This window comes from Erinaceus europaeus, chromosome 10 (assembly GCF_950295315.1).
Source record: "Erinaceus europaeus chromosome 10, mEriEur2.1, whole genome shotgun sequence".
In the NCBI taxonomy this organism is placed as follows: Eukaryota; Metazoa; Chordata; class Mammalia; order Eulipotyphla; family Erinaceidae; genus Erinaceus; species Erinaceus europaeus.
The window spans coordinates 92,355,762-92,376,597 of NC_080171.1; the positions used below are offsets into that span (position 1 = coordinate 92,355,762).

The 20,836-nt window shown below is 41.2% G+C and overlaps 1 protein-coding gene and 1 long non-coding RNA gene across 5 annotated transcripts in view; one reads left to right on the forward strand and one right to left on the reverse strand.

Moving 5' to 3' along the window:
• Positions 1-17,128, forward strand: part of CNTRL (centriolin) — a 101,991-nt gene extending 84,863 nt beyond the window's left edge. For 3 of the 4 annotated variants that reach the window (XM_016185013.2, XM_060200069.1, XM_060200073.1), the window contains 6 exons: positions 4,826-5,031; positions 6,817-6,957; positions 10,707-10,979; positions 11,152-11,214; positions 13,485-13,694; positions 16,883-17,128. In XM_016185013.2, the coding sequence (XP_016040499.1) occupies positions 4,826-5,031; positions 6,817-6,957; positions 10,707-10,979; positions 11,152-11,214; positions 13,485-13,694; positions 16,883-16,897 (908 nt within the window). In that variant the 3' untranslated portion in view covers positions 16,898-17,128. The remainder of the gene's footprint in view (positions 1-4,825; positions 5,032-6,816; positions 6,958-10,706; positions 10,980-11,151; positions 11,215-13,484; positions 13,695-16,882) is intronic. The other variant, XM_060200070.1, reaches the window with a different exon arrangement.
• LOC132540911 (uncharacterized) lies at positions 16,873-17,602 on the reverse strand. The gene is made up of 2 exons (XR_009552089.1): positions 17,268-17,602; positions 16,873-17,236 (listed from the first exon to the last, which is right to left on the reverse strand). It is a non-coding gene; the product is annotated as an uncharacterized LOC132540911 (long non-coding RNA).
• Positions 17,603-20,836: the final 3,234 nt, after the last annotated feature.

The window sequence follows — 20,836 nt, forward strand, 5'->3', positions numbered from 1 at the left end:
TCTTGATCCCCTTTACCCTGTGAGAGGATTGGTGAGACAGCATAGTGGTTATATAAAGAGACTGTCATGCTTGAGGCACCAAAGAACCCATGTCCTGTCCCCAGCACCATGGTAGAGGAGAGCCAAGCAGTGCTTTGGTTTAAATAAATAAAATAACAATATTACAAGACAGACTAGAGCTATAGCCTTAGTTCAGAGACAGGGAAAGCCAGACAGAAAGTATAGTATCTCCTGTGGGAGATGACAAAATAGGCTCAGAGATGCAAAGGAAACTTGGCTTCTTTACAAAGAAGAAATTTGACCTGACAATATCAGGCCATTTTACTGGACTGTATTATTGCCTTCAAGACTATTGGCTCAAGGAATTGGAGCACTAAGGCAAGGAAGTGCTAAAAGCTATTTCAAAGGCTTTCTCTGAAGCACATTATTTCGGAGCTTTGTAACAATGATTAATTCAATCTCAACTAGTCAGAAAACAGCATCAGCGATTCTAGTCTGTCCAAATTTGATATACCGAATGATACCAGAATGTAAGAATTTGCCTGTAGGTCTATTTGCTCTCTATTGAGCAAAGTGCAAGTGAAATTTACATGGGAATCTAGGATTAAATATTTATTCTCACATCAATAATTGATTTGTCCCTTTCTGAGACTATAGAGCTTAGTAATCCTCAGAAAGTGTTTTCATCTTCCTCTAAGTGAACTTGATGGAAATAGGGACCTAGGGGGTTATGAGTAATTTGTTCTTTTCACTGAGAACTTAAAAAGGGGGGGGGGGTGTTCTTCATTTCACAAGATAGAGAACCAGGCCATCTCTCTGGATGGGGACTTAAATGAGCTTCATGCTTGTAAGCCCAGTGATTTATTCACAGTCCTAACTCCCGAACCGCAACATTTTTAAAAAAGCAGTACTAATTTTGTAAATTAAAAAAAAATTATCTTTATTTATCTACTGGATAGAGACAGCCAGAAATTGAGAGGGATGGGGGAGAGAGGGGGGGGAGAGAGAGAGAGAAAGAGAGAGAGAGGCCTGCAGCCCTGCTTCACCACTCATGAAGCTTTTTCCTGTAGGTAGGGTCTGGGTTCTTAAACCTGGGTCCTTGCACATTGTGCTCAACCAGTTACACGACCACCCAGCCTCACCAATTTTGTAAATTCTGTAAACTGGAGGAGAAAAAGAAAAGAAGTGGAGAGGGGCTGGGTGGTGGCACACCTGGTTGAATGCACACATTACAACACGTAAGGACCCGGGTTCGAGCCCCCAGTCCCCACCTGCAGGAGGAAAGCTTTGCAAGTGGGGAAGCAGAGCTGCAGGTGTCTCTCTGTCTCTCTCCCTCTCTATCTCCCCCTACCCACTCAGTTTCTGGTTGTCTCTATCCAACAAATAAAGATAATAAAAAAGAAAAAGAAGTGGAGATGCACAAAGCACTCTTCTACCATCCACAGAGTTCCCTTTGGTATTGTCCATTACCCAGTCCTCAAGGAGGACTTTTTTTTTTTTTTTTTTTTTAGTGATTTAATGTTTATTTACCAAGTTAAGTTCTGTCCCCATTCCCTCCACTGGAAACTGCATTTGTTCTCTCAGATATGGGGTGACTATTATATATGTATGCCTATTTTTTCTATGGTCCTGCTTTCTAATTCACACTATTTCTTTTTTTTTAATTTCTTTTTTGGGGGATTACTAGTTTATAATCAACAGTGAAATACAATAGTTTGTACATGCATAACATTTCCATATAACAGTACAACCCCCACTAGGTCCTCCTCTGCCTTCATGTTCCAGGATCTGAGCCTCCCCCTGAACCCTCCCCCCACCCCAGAGTCTTTTACTTTGGTGCAATACACCAAACACACCTACTATTTTCTGAGTACCCTTCTTTTTTTTTTTTTTCCTCTTCTCTTGGGGGTCCTGATGGAATTGCAGTTCAGAGCCTTCTGGTTACCTTCCCCTAACTTTTACGCCTCTGGAAGTATGGACCAAAAGTCTCTATGAGGTGCAGAAGAAGGTGGGAGTTCTGGGTTCTGTAACTACTCTGCTGGACATGGGCATTGGCTAATTCATCCATACCCCCAACCTGTTTCTATCTTTGCCTAATGGGTAGGGCTCTGGAGAGGTAAGGTTCCAGGACAGATAGGTGAAGTCTCTGCCCAGGCAGTTCAAGATGAAATTGTGGTAACATCCACAAGTGGTTGTGGCTTAGTGGGTTTCTGAAGAAATCCTGGTTGTATTTTGTTGAGCTTTCAGGTGATTTTTTTCATTTTTTTGTTGTTGTTGTTTGTTTTGTTTTTTCTAGTTTTCCAGGAGAGCCATCTGAAACTGGTTTCTATTCCATAACCATACCTTCAGAAGTTCCAAGGACTCTTGATAAGTCCAAATTCAGCCATTTCATTATTTAAAAAAAACCTAAAAGTAAAGGGCGGGTGTAGATAGCATAATGGTTATGCAAAGAGACTTTCATTCCCGAGAATGAAAGAACCGAGAACTGAACCTGAGACCAGAGTCTCAGGTTCAGTTTCCTACACCACTATAAGCCAGAGCTGAACAGTGCTCTGGTTTAAAAAAAAAAAAAAAAAAAGTAAATACAAACTAAACTATGAATATAATTTTTAAAAGAAAGAAGAGTTGTGGTGGGAATTGTGTGGAGTTGTACCCCTCCTACCTTATGGTTTTGTTCATTAATCCTTTCTTAAATAAAAAATTTAAAAAAAAAAAGAAAACTGGGAAATGTTATGCACGTACAAACTACTGCATTTTACTGTTGACTGTAAACCACTAACCCACCAATAAAAATTTTTTAAAAGAAAGAAATCTTACAGAATCAAGTAGGAAAAAAAAATATATATATATATATATAAAAGAGTACAAAAAAAAAGAAAGAAGAGTTAACAAATAAACTTACTCATGGCTTTGCAAAAGTAAAAAAAATAAAATGATCAGGGTGTTATTCTAACATTAAAAAAAAAAATTTAACTCACTGTTATGTAAAAGAATTATTGGGGGTCGGGTGGTAGCGCAGCGAGTTAAGCGCAATGGCATGAAACACAAGGATCCCCGAAGCTCCCGGCTCCCCACCTGCAGGGGTGTCGCTTCATGAACAGTGAAGCAGGTCTGCAGGTGTCTATCTTTCTCTCACTCGCTCTGTCTTTCCCTCCTCTCTCCATTTCTCTCTGTCCTATCCAACAATGGCAACAATAATAACAACAACAGCAATAAAAAAACAAAAAAGGAAAAAATAGCCTCCAGGACCAGTGGATTCCGTAGTGCAGGCACCAAGCCCCAGCAATAACTCTGGAGGCAAAGAAAAAACCAAAAAAACAGAATTATATATTTTTTTATTTATATGACTACAAGTTAATAGGAGAGTACATAAACACCATTCCCACCACCAAAAGACTATGTCCCATTCCATCTTCTCCCCCACCCCAGTAAAGCCAAACATCCGCCCTAACCCTCAACCCAGAGATTTTTAATTTGGTGCCCTATTCCAAACTTAGTCAAATCCTGCTTTGAGTTTCCCTTTCTGTTCTTCTTTCTCAATAGAATATTGAGGGGAAAATAGAATTATTTTTAAGGGCAGCGGAGGTAGCATAATGGTTATGCAAAGAGATGTGCATACCCGAGGCTCCATAATTTAAATACAATTCCCCACACCACCATAAGCCAGAATTGATCTGTGCTCTGATTTAAAAAAGAAAGTGGCCGGGTGGTGGCACACCTGGTTGAGTGTACGTACATGTTACAATGTGCAAGGACCCAGGTTCAAGCCCCCGGTCCCCACCTGCAGGAGGGTAAGCTTTGCAAATGGTGAAGCAGGGCTGCAGGTGTCTCTCTTCCTGTCTATCTCCCCCTACCCTCTGATTTCTGGCTGCCTATATCCAATAAATAAAGATAAAAAAGAAAAGAAGAAAAAGAAAGGGTGTGTGGTGGTGCACCTGATTGAGTGCACATGTTACAGTGCTCAAGGACCTGAGTTTTAGCCCCCATTCCCACCTGCAGGGGGAAATCTTGCTCCAAATCTTGTGTTCTTTACACTCCACCTTCTTCCATGAGGGGAAAAGTTCTGGTGTCTTCCTCTTTATTAAAAGCAAGATTTAATTTTAAAAATTATTTTTTAAATATTTTATTTATTGGCAGAGGTAAATAGCATAATGGTTATGCAAAGAGACTCTCATGCCTAAGGCTCCAAAGTCCCAGGTTCAATTCCTTGTACTACCATAAGACAGAGTTGAATAGTGCTCTGGTAAAAAAAAAAAAAAATATATATATATATATATATATATATATAAAATATATATAAAATATATATATAAAAAATATATATATATATATATATATATATATATTCATGAGAAAGATAGGAAGAGAGAGAAAACCAGACATCACTCTGGTATATGTGCTGTCAGGGATTGAACTCAAGACCTCATGCTTGAGAGTCCAATGCTTTATCCATTGCGTCACCTCCCAGACCACAAATAAAGGAGCACTGGTCCCAATAAAAATTAATTAAAATTTCAGCAGTCTCAGCTACATTCCCTGTATCTCAAGATTGGTGCTGTATCCTTTCATTGGTATCCAAGACTCAAAAGGAAAGACAACAGCTGTCACTTAGGGATCAGACCACCCAAGAACCATTTATGTCTGAAATTCTCTGGGCTCTTTCCTGGCACTCTAATGTGGGTCGGGGGTCACTTGGAAGACTCATGATGGAGAAAAGTACCTGGCAGGTGGCACGTCTTTATGCAATCTACCCACAAGGGCAGAGAAGCTTTGCCCACAGCCAGTCCAAGGTCTCTGGCTAAACTACTGAAAATGTTCATTTCAGAACAACAGCTTTCAGAACGGGAGCAGCAATTAATGGAAAAGTCAAATGAGCTTCTTGCTCTCCAGAAAGAGACGGACTCTATGAGGGCAGACTTTAGCCTCCTGCGGAACCAGTTTTTGACAGAAAGAAAGCAAGCTGGGAATCAGATTGCTACCTTGAAGGAAGCACTTAAGATCCAGAGGAGCCAGCTGGAGAAAAACCTTCTTGTGAGTCCCCTCCTCCTCTGGCAGTTTATGAGGATATGATGCATTTAAATGTCTAAAATGCTTCTTGACTGCAAAGAAAATAATTTATCTGTCAATTAGTTCCTAACCGTGTGTGTGTGTGTGTGTGTGTGTGTGTGTGTGTGTGTGTGTGTGTAACTTGTTCTTGCAGCTGATAGTAGATTTTTCCTGTAATCTGGGCTGCATTGCTAGAGAAGCACTGGCTGTCCACTTAAGCAGAACAGTGCCCCAGAGAGCACTGTCAGCGAACTTCAGTTTACCCTCAGCTTGGTAGGAGTCTGAAGGGGATGGGGGTTAGAAGGATTTTTTTTTAAAATAAATATTTATTCCCTTTTGTTGCCCTTATTTTTTATTGTTGTAGTTATTATTGATGCCATTGTTGTTGGATAGGACAGAGAGAAATAGACAGAGGAGGGGAAGATGGGGGGGTGGAGAAAGACACCTGCATACCTGCTTCACTGCCTGTGAAGCAACTCCCCTGCAGGTGGGGAGCCGGGGCTTGAACCAGGATCCTTATGCTGGTCCTTGCACTTCACACCATGTGTGCTTAACCTGCTACACTACTGTCCGACTCCCAGTAGGCTTCTAAGGACAGTTTTACACAGATGCAACCAGTGCTCACAGAATTTTCTTATTCTGCCCTTTTTGTCCAATATTAACTTTAACTAGTTACTATCCTAAAACCAGAAAGCTCAATCTATCATGCTTTTATCTCAAAATAAACTTTGGGAGGTAATAACTCAGATGAGCTCAAAGCAGTTAGTGGTGGCTGGAGTTGGTTGGTCAGCACTAGGTACCTTCAAGGAAATGGAGTTTTCTAGAAGCTTCTAGAGAAATTCAGAGGCCCCTATGGTGTAAATGAAATTTCTAGAACATGTGGTTTGCAAGCAACAGTAAGTAACCTTAAAACTAATTATAGGCAACATGATAGTATACGGCTGTCTAGATTTCAGTTAGCTAGCCCTGTGTTGGTGGGTATTATTGTTCCCATTTTACAATTAATGGAGACTTGGAAAGAGAAAGTAACTTACCAAAGATAAGGTTGTAGATCTAAGATATAAACATTCAGCTAACAAATTCTGACCACATATACTTTGCAGCTGCTAAAGAAAGCAGAGAGCAGGCTGGGAAATGGTGCAGGGCCTAGAATGTTGTACTTAAAAGTATGAGGTTCCCCCTACCCCCCCCAAAAAAAATGAAGCCAAAATAATAATAATAAAAATTTTTATTAAAAAGCATGAGGTCCCAAGTTCAATCCCCAGCACTGCATATGCCAAAGTAATGATGGTTGCTTTCTCTCTCACTTGTAAACAAATAGATTAATATTTTAAAAGGCAGGCGGTTGTCTCTATTTTATTTTATTTTATTGCAACCAGGATTATTGCTGGGGCTCAGTGCCAGCACTAGGAATCCACTGCTCCTGGTGGACTTTTTTTTTTTTCTCTCTCCATTTTTATGGGACAGGAGAGAAATTGAGGAGAGGAAGATAGAAAGGGGAAAAGAAAGATGTGGTGCATACCCCCCTGAAGGTGGGGAGCCAGGGACTCGAACCTGGATCCTTGTGTGAGTCCTTGAACTGAGTACTCTGGGCATTTAACCCAGTGCTCCACCACCTGGCCTCCTATTGTCCTCATTTTATAACTAGAGGAGTTGAGGCCCAGATGTGAAATGAACAGAGCTAGTGTTTGTGTGTGTAAGTTAACAACACACACTTCCACATGGTGGCTTCCAGAATCATTTTCTTCCTTTCCTTCTTCCTCTCACTAGGAGCAAAAGCAGGAGAAGAGCTGCATGCAGAAGGAAATGGCAACAATTGAACAGGTGGCCCAGGACAACCATGAGCGGGCCAGGCGCTTAATGAAGGAACTCAATCAGATGCAGCATGAATACATGGAGCTTAAGAAACAGGTTGGTATGTGCACCTGGGAGCACTTGGCCAGCCTAGGACAAAGCGCTCCTTACATGCTTTCACTTCTCAAGAGGCCCAGATTTTCTTTTGCTATTTTTTATTTATAAAATGGAAATCTTGACAAGATTATTGGGTAAGAGGGGTACATTTTCACACAGTGCCCACCCCCAGAACTCCATCTTCAATCCCCTCCCTTGATAGCTTTCCTATTCTTTAACCCTCTGGGAGTATGGATCCAGGACCACTATGGGATGCAGAAGGTGGAAGGTCTGGCTTCTGTAATTGCTTCCCCACTGTGCATGGCTGTTGACAGGTTGATCCATACTCCCAGCCTGTTTCTCTCTTTCCCTAGTGGGGTGGGGCTCTGGGAAAGCAGAGCTCCAGGACACATTGGTGAGTCGTCTGTTCAGGGAAGTCCAGTTGGCATCATGGTAGCATCTGGAACCTGGTGGCTGAAAAATAATTAACATATAAAGTCAAACAAATTGATTATGAACCTAAAGCTGAAATATTGCAGATGAAGATTTGGGGGTCTCCGTTTTGTAGATAGCTAATAGGCCATTTCAAAGGGCCCATGACTATACTAGTTTTTTTTTTTTTCTGAGCCTGACCTCTGATATGCAGGTGGACCCAAGTTATTGTCTGGGGAGATGATGTCATGGTTGGGAAAAGGGATGGGAAGCTGGGTCAGGGAAGAGAGTAGCTCTCAAATATAGGAAAGGTATATAAATATTGTTGACTGTAAACAAACATCCATTGATTTGATCTGGGGCCCATATTCAGCTTAGGAGTCTTTGTGACCTCTGCATCCCTGTAGTTTTGTTTTTTTTTTTTCCCATGTTTCTGCATCAGCTTGTCCTGAGGTACATTTATGAGAAGAATTCAAACTCCTTTACACACTAATGGAAAACCTTTTTTGTTTTAAAAGTCATTTTATGAAGGGGGTTAACAGTTTACAGCACAGTTGACACAAGGGTACAATTTCTCATCTCCCCATGATAGGTGTCTACAGAAGTATTTTATTATTTTAATGATAAAAGAAATTCTTTGTACTTTTCAACAGAGTAGACTCAGATTTTTCAAATTGCAGGACCCTTTTTATTAGGACATTAGAGCATTCTCTGAAAATCCATCTTAGTATCCCTGTAGATCTGAGCTCACATTCTATGGTCATGAGTAGGAACGTTCCAAGCTGCCCCAATTTCAGGACCCATCTTCCTCAGTTGGTAGGTAGAGTATGTTGTCCAGCCTCCCTTCGGAGGATGGAACATTCTCTACCTTTGTTGATCCATTTTCCCTGTTCTTTATCTCACTGGGAGTATAGACCCAGGATCATTGTGGAGTGCAGAAGGTGGAAGGTCTGGCTTCTGTGATTGCTTCCCTGCTGAACATGGGCATCGACAGGTTAATCCATACTCCCAGCCTGCCTCTCTCTCTTTCCCTAGTGGGGCAGGGATCTTGGGAGGTAGGGCTCCAAGACACATGGTGGGGTCCTCTGCCCAAGGAAGTTGGGTTGGCATCATGGTATCATCTGGAACCTGGTGGTAGAGTGATGAAGCTGAAGAGTTGACATTCCATGCCTGATGTCTCTGGACACAGTCTGAAGTAAAGCATGCTGAGGTGGTACTGGTTGCATTGATTAGCTTGGGATCAGCACATGCAGTATCAGTTGGTAGGAATTAAGAGAAGCATGCAGTAAAGTGAGCCCCACCCTAGAGGTTCCAGGACCAGGAGATGTATGGGCTTTATAGAGAAAGGGGAAGATTCCAGCTGTCTTAGGGTTTAAGAAGGCAATAGATAGTTATTGCTATAACCAGATTGTTTGGCAATAGGGTAAACTTTGAAAATCCCATTGTTAGGATTTGTTGTATCATACAAGACCTCACCATAATTTATGATTTTATTTCTTAAATAACTCTTTTAAACCCAATAAGTATTTTGTATTAAAATTTGAAAGATAAAATGGCAGCCCCATAAGATTTTATCATGTCCCAAAAAAATAAGTTGAAAATATCAAAATACCATAGTTTAAATCAAAACAGATCTACGAACCAAACCCCTGAGCAAGAAAAAAGACTCCAGAGGGTGTAAAACCAGTCCATGTTTACAAAGCTGTTCCTTAGTATTTTCTGGGCTAACGCTGAACTTTCAGCTTGTTGTGGCCACTTGGTTGATCCTACTACATTTTGTCCTATGGGTGACCCCATGTAGCCATTTGGTTTCTACAAATGAAACTGCTATGAACCTCACTACCATATATACCCTGCCTTATACCCTTTAGCTGTAGACAAAAGAACTTTTAATACATTCAAACCTCGGCAAATGTGGGCTAATTAGCAGTGGATATGACCATTATCTTCACTGAGCTTTTAATAGAGAAAACTAAGTCATCTCACATACACAGGTTTTTTTTGTTTTTTTTTTTTGCCTTCAGCTGGGGCTCATTGTCTGCACTATGAATCCACTGCTCCTGGAGGCTATTTTTTCCCTTTTGTTGCTATTGTTTATCGTTGTTGTTGCTTGATAGGACAGAAAGAAATCGAGAAAGGAGGGAAAGACGGGGAAGAGAAAGATAGACACCTGCAGACCTGCTACACCACTCGTGAAGTGACCCCCTTGCAGGTGGGGAGCCGGGGGCTTGAACCAGGATCCTTGAGCCAGTCCTTGTGTTTTGTACCATGTGCGCTTAACGTGCTGCACTACCGCCCAGCCCCCATAAACAAAATTTCTAGCACCTGAGGAAACTTCTAGACTGCCCAAACCACCAGGTTCTTTACCTAAAAAAATTAAAACTTTTGGGAGGTGAGGCTGCAAGGGGTAGGAGGGACTGGGGGCTTGAATGCAGGTACTTGAATATAATAGCATGTATACTCAACCAGGTATGCCACCACTTGGCCCTGACCAACTCTAAGACTGCTTCCAGCATTACTATTTTAAATCTAGATCATACAGGACTTGCCTCAGTAAATGATCCCTTTCTCACCTTCCTGTTTCATTATTGTCATTTATTAAGTACAATTAAGGTCCTCATGTAAACCGTCACTTAGTTGTCACATTTCTGAATATAATGTTTTCATGTGTAAATGAGTTAACAGGTTCAGAAGATGGCTAGCTTTCCCTAAGCCATACTTATTGTAGCATTTATTGGAAATGAGATTAGAATAATTTTGTCTAACTGTAGAAATATTTGACTTCTTGTTTAAGGAATTGTTTCTCAAGGAACATTGTGCCCATTCTTTTCTAAATGGAAGTTGCTCCAATCAGAATGCCAGTAAAACTGTTTAATTGATACCTTACAGATAAGAATCCCACCACACTAGGAAAAGAGAGAGGCAGGCTGGGAGTATGGATCGACCTGTCAACACCCATGTTCAGCAGGGAAGCAATTACAGAAGCCAGACCTTCAACCTTCTGCATCCCACAATGACCTTGGGTCCATGCTCCCAGAGGGATAGAGAATGGGAAAGCTATCAGGGGAGGGGATGGGATACGGAGATCTGGTGGTGAGAATTGTGTGGAGTTGTACCCATCTTATCCTATGGTTTTGTCAGTGTTTCCTTTTTATAAATATAAAAAAGATAAAAAATAATTTTTAAAAAGATACCTGAATGGTTGAGAAATCACAACTTTTACAATTTGAATAATCATATTGGTTTTGACATTGTAGATTTTTAAATACAGGACACATTAAGCTGTTCAGTTTCAAGTCCCATACTTGACCCAATAATGTTTGGTTCCCACTCACTAGATGGCAAACCAAAAAGATTTGGAGAAAAGACAAACAGAAATCAGTGAAGCAATGAAAGTGCTTAAATCTGAAGTGAAAGATGAAATCAGAGCCAGCCTAAAGAATCTCAACCAGTTTGCTCCAGAATTACCGTCAAGTCTAGAAGCTATTTTAGAAAGAAATGAAAGCCTGGAAGGAGGGTTGGAAAGCTTGAAAGAGAACTTTCCATTCACCATGAATGAAAGACCATCACCTTTTGAAGATAAACTGAAATTTTCCCAGGTTCACATAACAGTAAGGGCTTACTTATCCTTCTGTTCTCTGCATTTTGTTGAATAATTTGGCTCCCAGTTCTCCCACACAAGCTAAAATTGCAGGTTTGGGGGAAGAGGGTAGAAGTGAGTCTGGCTGGTTACTGATAGTGATATTTGGTAACTCTTGATCTTTTCCTTTCTCTCTGAAAAAGGATGAGCACTGGCGTGGAGAGGCACTCCGGGAGAAACTGCGTCACCGTGAAGATCGACTCAAGGTTATTCTTTAAAAAAATAGTGTGAGATGCTTGGCACATTGAGGAGAGTGGGGGGAAATTGCTTGCAACCATATATTGCTGCCACTTTTGTTGTATTGCAGTATTCATAGGTGTTTGGTAGATTACAAGGTAGAAACGTGGAGAAATAGGCTTCATATGGTTCGTAATTAGCAGGATCAGTGTTTATCGTGAATGAGTCTGGTGTGAGAAAGATTAGGAATACTAGAAAAGCAGGCTTGGTGTTAGGTAATTTGTTTTGCTCAGAACATGTTGAGTTTTATGGTCTTGAGAGATCTGTAGGCAAATGGAAATAGGAATCTAGGACTGAGTGGTCAGTGTTGGCTTTAAGATTAGGAGTTAAGGGTATATATGGGGGCTGGGGGAGCTAGGTACTGGTGCACTTTATTGAGCACACATACTAGGTTTGAGCCCCAGCCTCTACCTACAGGTGGAGGAAGCTTCACAAGCAGTAAAGTAAGTCTGCAGCTTTGTGTCTCTCTGCCTCTCTTCCTCTCCCTCCTTCTCAATACTCGTCCTGTCAAATGAACTAGAAATTTTTCGGGGGTCGTGTGGTGGTGCAGTGGGTTAAGCGTATGTGGCACGAAGTGCAAGGACCGGCGTAAGGATCCCGGTTCAAGCCCCCAGCTCCCCACCTGCAGGGGAGTCGCTTCACAGGCGGTGAAACAGGTCTGCAGGTGTCTATCTTTCTCTCCCCCTCTCTGTCTTCCCCTCCTCTCTCCATTTCTCTCTGTCCTGTCCAACAACGAACAACATCAACAATGGTAATAATAATAACCACAACGAGGCTACAACAAGGGCAACAAAAGGGGGAAAAATGGCCTCCAGGAGCGGTGGATTCATGGTGTAGGCACCGAGCCCAGCAATAACCTTGGAGGGAAAAGAAAAAAAAAAAAGAAATTTTTCAAAGAGGAAAAAAAAGTCTTCCAGGAGCAGTGGATTCTTAGTGTCTGCAGTAAGTCCCAGCAACAATCCTGGTGGCAATTAAAAAAAAGTATATATGGGTGGGAGTTGAACAATGACAGGTGGGAAAATAAAGGACAGAATGCATCTTTGGAGACAAGTTATGTGTTCAGCATTGGCTGAGAGGATGCCATGTTCTTGTGTTAAGCAGAGGCCCTTGGCATCCAACAATATCCTGCAGCCTACTTAAACGGCTACTTAAATGCAAATTCATTCTAATTAAATCAGGTTAAAAATGCAGTTCTTTGGTTGACACATTTCAAGGGTTTAACAGTGAGTTATGACTAGTGGCTACTTTATTAGAAAGCACAAGCACCAAGCATTCCTATTCTCATATAAAGTTCTGTTGGACTACAGACTTGGAGTCATTTCAAAGTCATAACATGGGAGAAAAAAAAAAGTCCTAGGGATCTTAGGGTTGAGGATGAAATACATGTGAGCCAGTGACAGAAGCAAGGATAAACCAATCTTTTTTGTTGGTGGGGTGTGTGTAACAAAAATATTTTGTTGGGGGGCTGGGCAATGGCGCACCTGGTTAAGCACACAGGTTACAGTGCACAGGGACCCAGGTTTGATCCCCCAGTCACCACCTGCATGGGGAAAGCTTCATGAGTGGTGAAACAGGGCTGCAGGTGTCTCAATCTCTCTCCTTTCCCTCTTGATATCTGGCTGTCTCTATCTAATAAATAAAGATAATTACAGTTTAAAAAAAAACTTTGTTAGAATGAAAGAACACCTGGCAAGTGAGGGAGAACAGGCAGTCAGCAGTTTCCCAGAGAGATATGCCAAATATCTCAAGTTGAATACTTCCAACATTGAACTAGCCAAAGCAAACTACTACTACTTCTCTCCCCCATTCCTATCACCTATTCCCCCAAACAAACACTAAAGAAATGAACAAACAAAATGGATAGGCACTATATCGTGCCCCCCAAAGGGGAGGGCTATACTCCTAAAAAGTAGCAAACTGGAACAAAAGTAACAAATTTTCTAAGTCTGGACAGAAAAAAGGAGATCAGTCATTTAATGGGATGGCAGGGGATGCAGAAATCCTAAACATTATTACAGAGAAAAGAATTGAGTAAAAGACCCAGTAAATGGCACCATAGGAGGGTAGTAGTTGACCCACAGAGAGTAGCCATCTGGTACTTCATTAACACAAGAGTGTTTTCATCAGCCATTTCTACTTTGATAGATTTACTTATGAAATTTTAAACATGAGGGTGCTATTTGTTCTGGCTTATTATTTTTTTTTATTTAAATCCAAAATTGTACTCCCATACTTTCAGGCCCAACTTCGACATTGTATGTCCAAGCAAGCAGAGGTGTTAATTAAAGGAAAGCGACAAACAGAGGGTACTCTACACAGCTTGAAGAGACAAGTTGATGCTTTAGGAGAATTGGTCACCAGCACCTCTGTGGATACCTCATCATCTTCAACCAGTTTTTCTCAGCTTGACTGTTCCTTTGTTGAGGGCTCTCACCTTGGACGAATCCAGGTAAGAGAACTCTTTAAGAGGAGTTTGATCTTAACGATGGGAATAACTGAAAAGTGTGGAGTATATAATCCAAGTTCAAACTATAGATGTCTACTAATCACTTGAAAATGTAGGAAAGATTTGGGGAAACTAGAACCAACAGGTTGCTTGATGTAAAAAGAAGATAAGTGAAATACTTAGGAAACAAACTAAATTTGTGAACTTGTCCATCTGTAAGGGATGTAGTTAAGCTTTTTAATGCCCTCCACTTCTTGACGTCCTTATTTTCTACTCTAACAGTATATGGAGCTTCTATCTGTAAGGCCAATTTCATGTCTATAGTCTTCTGTCTCCCTGTACTAGCAAAGATACTGTTATCCCTTGGTTTTTTGCTTGAAAGCAGACTTTGTGCCTGAAAGTTATCATGGGGGCTCAGTGCATGCTCAGTGATCCACTGCTCTCCCAGAGGGCATTTTGCCTTCAGATAGGACAGAGAGAAATTGAGAGGGGAAGGGCATATAGAAAGGGAAAGAGGGGGAGTTGGGTGGTAGGTAGCGCAGTGGTTAAGCACATGGCGCAAAGTACCAAGGACTGGTGTAAAGATCCCGGTTTGAGCCCCCGGCTCCCCAGTTGCTTCACAAGCAGTGAAGCAGGTCTGCAGGTGTCTGTCTTTCTCTCCCCCTCTCTGTCTTCCCGTCCTCTCTCCATTTCTCTCTGTCCTATCCAACAATTATGACAAAAGCAGCAGCAATAATAACTACAACAATTAAAAAAAAAGGGGGGACAACAAAAAGGGAAAAATAAAAAGGGAGAGAGGAGGAGGGTCGGGCGGTAGCGCAGCAGGTTAAGTGCACATGGTGCAAATCCCAAGGACCAGCGTTAGTATCCTGGTTTGAACCCCCAGCTCCCCACCTGCAATGGGGTCACTTCAAAGCGGCGATGCAAGTCTGCAGGTGTCTTTCTCTCCCTCTTTGTCTTCCCCTCCTCTCTCCATTTCTCTGTCCTATCCAACAACGACATCAGTAACAATAACTACAACAATGATAAAACCAGGGCAACAAAAGGAAAAAGAAAATAGCCTCCAGGAGCAGTGGATTTGTGGTGCAGACATCGAGCCCTGAAGGCAAAAAAAAAAAAAAAAAGGGGGGGGGGAGGAAGGTGATTCCTGCAGCTGTTTCACCATTCAAGAAGCCTCCCCCAATGGGGACTGGTGACTTGAATCTATGTTCTTGTACATGGTGATGTGTGCCCGTTCCTGCCCTGCCCTGAAAGCAGGCCTCTTAATATTTAAAAAAAAAAAAATCCTTGAATATCACAAAGGAGGTTTTCTGTGAGATTTAGATTAAAATATGAAATATACTTGTGAACTGGCAAATATTAAATATTTTGTTAATAGCATTTTGAAAGCCTGTTGTGGGCATGTACCAAATATTTTATATCTACTGTCACTTAGTCTTTACATTCGTGCAAAGTAGGAATTACCGTTTCATAGGGAAGGAAATTAGGAGCCAGGTGATGGTGCACCTGGTTGAGCACACGTTACAATGCACAAGAACTCAGGTTTGAGTCCCCGGTCTCCACCTACAAAGTGAAAGCTTCACAGATGGTCAAGCAGGGTTGCAGGTGTCTCTCTCTCCCTGTCTCCCTCTCCCCTCTCAATTTCTGGCTGTCATCTATCCAATAAAGATGATTTAAAAAAAAAAGCTTTACAGAGAAGGAAATTATATAAAATGGAAAACTATGTAAATAAAGGCCACAGCAAAAGACAAAATCAGGACTTATAGGCTAATCAATACTTAGCAGAGCAGTATTTTATACGGTTAAGCCACAAGGAATATCCAAGGACAATTACCTTTTTTGTAGGCACGCACTCATTAGCAGCTGAGCCCAGATTTAATTATAGACCATAAAACCCTTTATGGTATAAACAGGCCCAATCCTTCCTAGGTTTCAGGTTAGGCCTTTAGAGTGTCATGGCATGGTCAGGGAAGTGACTCAGCAATGGAGTGCAGTATACAAAAGTGGAGTGGTGCTCTGGTTTCTTCCTCTTATAATAAAATATTTAAAAGGGAGGGATACCAAAGGAGACCACCTGGGACCACAACATGGCTCGTGGACAGAGAGGAGCCAAGGGAAGAGATTAAATGGCTGGTAACAGTCTGGCAGTTTACCAGTTGAGACACCACCTCCAGTCTGTTTCACCAACAAGGGGACAACTGAAGGGAAGAGAGGACTCCCCTAAACTCACCAAATGCAACTGTGAGTCTCCATTGCTACTGCCCTCAGAGGCTGGAGCAGCGGGGGGGGGGGGGGGGGGGGGGGGGGGGCTGTGCTGATACCAGAGGACAGAGAATGAGGAAATTTAGGAGAAAATCTATAGCTCAGGAGATCTATAGCTTGGTGGCCTAGCGGTGGGGCTGTGAAAGTCTCTTTGCATAACCACTGGATTATCTCTGCCACACCCTGCTTTATCTCTTGGTCAGGAGTCTAAGAAGCCTACTTATAGTTTAAAAGCCCTCAGGCTCCCATAGCCTACAGGGAAGAAAACGAAGAGACTTTTAAAGCACTGAACTCCAACTCAGGGATTAAAATACTATTGAAACAACTGTCATTTCCCAAAACTATGAACCCTTTATGTACTTTACTTAGACACAAGTCAATCCAGGCAAGAGTGATCAGTAATTTGCAAAGTACTGAGAGAGGGACCTCATAATGTACTATATAAAATGGTTAAACCAACAGGAAGAAATAATTGGAGAAATGAACTAGGACAAGAGTCCAGCTAAAAGCCCCCAAAGGTTGAAGCACAAAATAATGAGGTCAACATCCAAACACTAGTTAAGGAAATAGTCACAGGAGTGAGTAAAATATTTAAAAGGGAAAGAAGAGGGAAAAAACAGTGGGTGGGGAAAGGGTGGACATTGAAAAGTAGATGTCTTTGCAAATAAGACAACTTATAGTTTAGAAGATGCGCAGGCATTGAGATTTAGAAGATGCGCAGGCATTGAGATTGATGACCTGGTCTCATCAGCTCCTGACAGCAGCTAGCTGACCAAGTAAAGCGCATACATCACCATGCACAAAGACCTGCTTTGTCTCTCACCTTCTGTATCTAGAGGTCTAAAGGGAAAAATCATGTCATTTTATGTTAATTTAAGATCTAGTTAACAAGAATTCATCCTTCCTTCCTTTTTTCTTACTTTATTTAGGAAAGACTGACCTAGCCAGATGAGGAACAATCATCTTGCATAAATTTGAGGAAATACCTTCTCCACTACCTCAACTTCATAATTGGAACACCACTTGGTTTTTTGAATCAAGTTCCAGTGGATTTAGATGCAAAAATTCCACTGTAATTTATCAATGCCAGGATTTTTGTAAATATCTTGTACATATCAGAATAGTTAATATATAATTTAAACCAGGGTACTATATTGTTGAGGGTACTTTGTTTTTTATAAAAATCTTGATTTTTGGAATTTTGCTTAAAGTTTATTTTCATATGGAAATAAAAAATAAAACTTGTCTGTTGTCTAGATTCACTTTTCACCAATCTACTTCTTCTTCTTCTAGCGTTTGCCAAATCTACTATACCATAAAGCATCCACACTAACCATAAATCTAAGAAAATGACCACTTTCCAACTAGCTTTCCACTTTTGCCTAGAAATAAACATATTGTGCAAATAATACATTTCATCACAAACAGGGGTAGATAGCATAATGGTTATGCAAAGAGACTGTCATGCCTGAGGCTCCAAAGTCCCAGGTTCAATCCCCTGTACCACCATAAGCCAGAGCTGAGTAGTGCTCTGGTGTTTCTCTGTCTCTCTCTCTGCATCTCTCTCAAAATCAAAATACTTAAAAAAAAAAAAAAAAAACCTTTCATCACTTGAAGGTAATCTACTATAAGGCAGGGGAGATAGCATAATTCTTTTTTTTTTTTTTTTATTTAAATTTTTAATTTAAGAAAGGATTAGTGAACAAAAGCATAAGGTAGGAGGGGTACAACTCCACACAATTCCCACCACCCAATCCCCATAACCCACCCTCTCCCATGATAGCCTTCCCATTCTCTAGCCCTCTGGGAGCATGGACCCAGGGTCGTTGAGGGTTGCAGAAGGTAGAGGGTCTGGCTTCTGTAATTGCTTCCCCGCTGAACATGGGCGTTGACTGGTCGGTCCATACTCCCAGTCTGCCTCTCTCTTTCCCTAGTAAGGTGTGTCTCTGGGGAAGCTGAGCTCCAGGACACATTGGTGGGGTCTTCAATCCAGGGAAGCCTAGCCAGCATCCTGGTGGCATCTGGAACCTGGTGATTGAAAAGAGAGTTAACATACAAAGCCAAACAATTTGTTGAGCAAACATGGATCCCAAGATTGGAATAGTGGAGAGGAAGTGTTGGGGAGGTACTCACTGCAAACTCTAGTGTAATCCTGCTTTCAGGTATATATTTTGCAGTAGTTTATGGATACGTGTGCGCATACGCTCTCTCTCACAGAAACTGGTGTATGTCTAGGTTATGGGACTTTGTTAGAAAGTGAACTACCTGAGATGAAATTAGAGTGTACTATAAAAGGAAAGGTCTCACCCGAGTAATGAAGCTGAAGGGTTGTCATTCCACACGTGAAGTCTCTGGATACACTCTGAGGTGAAGCATGTTGAGATGGCAATCGTTGCTTTGGTTAGGTTGTGATCGGCGGATGCAATATTATTTGGTATGGATTGGGAGAAGCATACGGGAAAGTGAGCCCTATCCATGGGTGCCAGGACTGGGGGAAGTAGGGGCTCTATAGTGAAGATGTGAGGTTCCTGCTGTCTTAGGGTTCAAAAAGACAATCAATAGTTAATATCATCATCACATTATTTGTTAATTGGGTTAACTTTGAAAAGTCCCTTTGTTATGGTTTGCTGTACAGTACCCAGTATCTTGTATATAGCTGTGCTATTGGAAGCCTCCAATCTACTTGGTCTAGGCTTTTGAGAGAGTCCGCATATCAAATACGTAGCCTATCTATTAAAAAGATTCAGTTTGTCTCCTGAGAACCTTTGAGACATACAATTGATTTCCCCCTCTCATATTAATTAACTACTGATTTATATGTCTACATTTTGCTAGGAGTGTACATAAACACCATTCCCATCACCAAAGGGATAGCATAATTCTTATGCGAAGAGATTCTAATGCTTGAGGCTCCAAAGTACCAGGGTCCAGTCTTCTGCACTACCACAAGCCAGAGCTGAGCAGTGCTCTGATAAAAAGAAAAGAAAGTATCTACTATAAAATTCTTATACTTCAGCAGCTTGGGCGCTGACACTGGGTAAAGTACAGGATTTGCATGCACGCAGTCCATTTTCTGACCCCCGTGTAGGTCAGAGTATCTTCTAGTTCTCTCATAAAATAATCTATATAAGAACTACTGCATATGTGGTGTTTTCTCTCAAATAAAAACAGGAAACTGGAACTTCTTAGCTAGTGGTATAAATTCAAATTACTCCAGGTGTTTAAATTTTGAACTTTTTGGGGGGTTGGGCGATAGCTCAGTGGGTTACATGCTATGGCCAGCGTAGGGATCCCAGTTCCAGCCCCCAGCTCCCCACCTGCAGAGGAGTTGCTTCATAAGCAGCCGGCATGAGGATCCTGGTTCGAGCCCCCGGCTCCCCACCCGCAAGGTAGTTGCTTCACAAGCAGTGAAGCAGGTCTGCAGGTGTCTATCTCCCCCCACCCCTGTCTTCCCCTCTCATTTCTCTGTCCTATCCAACAACAGCTATGACAACAATAACTACAAGAGCAACAAAATGGGAAAACCAGCCTGCAGGAGCAGTGGATTTGTAGTGCAGGCACTGAGCCCCAACAATAACTCTGGAGGCAAAAAATAAAATAAAATAAATTAATGGCTCAATTATATGACCCATTAAGTATTTTATTAAAAAAAAAATAGCCAACAATCATTGTCGCAGCTATAAGGGAATACTCATTCCTAAGAGGTAAGTGGCACAAGAAAATACATGTAATAGACCTAGTTTTCAAGTATTCCCTAAACCTCTTTTCTAGGTGCTCAGCTTTTGAGCCATAACTGGTATAGTGCTGTGTTACAATACAGGTTAGCACAGTTTTATGACATCTCACCACCTACTGAGGTTTATAATCCTAAAAGTTATTTAGGATAAGGTTGTCTCCTTTGCATTCCTCTTGGATAAAGACATCACACTGAGTGAGAGGAGCTAAAAAGAGAAGGTGGAATATCAAATGATCTCACTTATTAAAGTAGGGACAGGGAGAGCACAAAATGAAACCTGGACTGGACACGGGTGTACTGCACCAAAGCAAAGCACTCTAGGAAGGGAGGAGAGGGAGAAAACTTTAGGTGCCTATTATATAATTAAATTGCATGCATACACTAATGATTGCACTGTAAAGCATTAACCCCCTTGATTAAAATAAGTAACACTCTTCTAGGAAAAAGTTTGACACAAAATACACAGTAAGTTACTTAGAAGACATTTACTTTTGAAATAAAAGTAAATGTGATAGTGTCTTTTGTACTTACATTTCCTTTGTCTTTCACAAGTGTCAGCACAGCACTTAGAAGCTTGGCCTATTTACAATTAGTGAAATCTTCCAGGAACAGTTTCCTATTCCATCCATGTGCTGAATGAAGGTAACCTTCTTTCTAAGCTGCCACCTGAACCCTCCCTACATTCCTACAAAAAAATAGTAATAGAAAGTAGCCACTTGTTCTTTAAGGGAAGTAAACTGACCACATACCTCTATCTATATAAAAACTACACTGAAAACAATAAATACACAGTTCTCAACACTGTAAGTTAAAACAATGAATATATAAGTTCTCAACACTATAATCTTATAAAATTAGAGAAGTCAGATAAGTGTGAAGATAAATAGTTTATAAAACTCATCTCAGAGAATCAGATACATGTGTAGCAAACTCTCATGGATTAAACATTGAAATGATTTACATTCTCTTGTACTCATCCTGTGCCTCACTCACAAATGTTGTGACAATCTGATTCTCTTATTTTGGAGTACCCAAGTTTATTATAGTGATTGCACATGCAAATAACAGAATGTGGCCCCAAGTACAGTCAAAGAAAAATACTATCAGCCACCAACTGTGCCAATCTCACACTGAAAAGGGTTGAAAT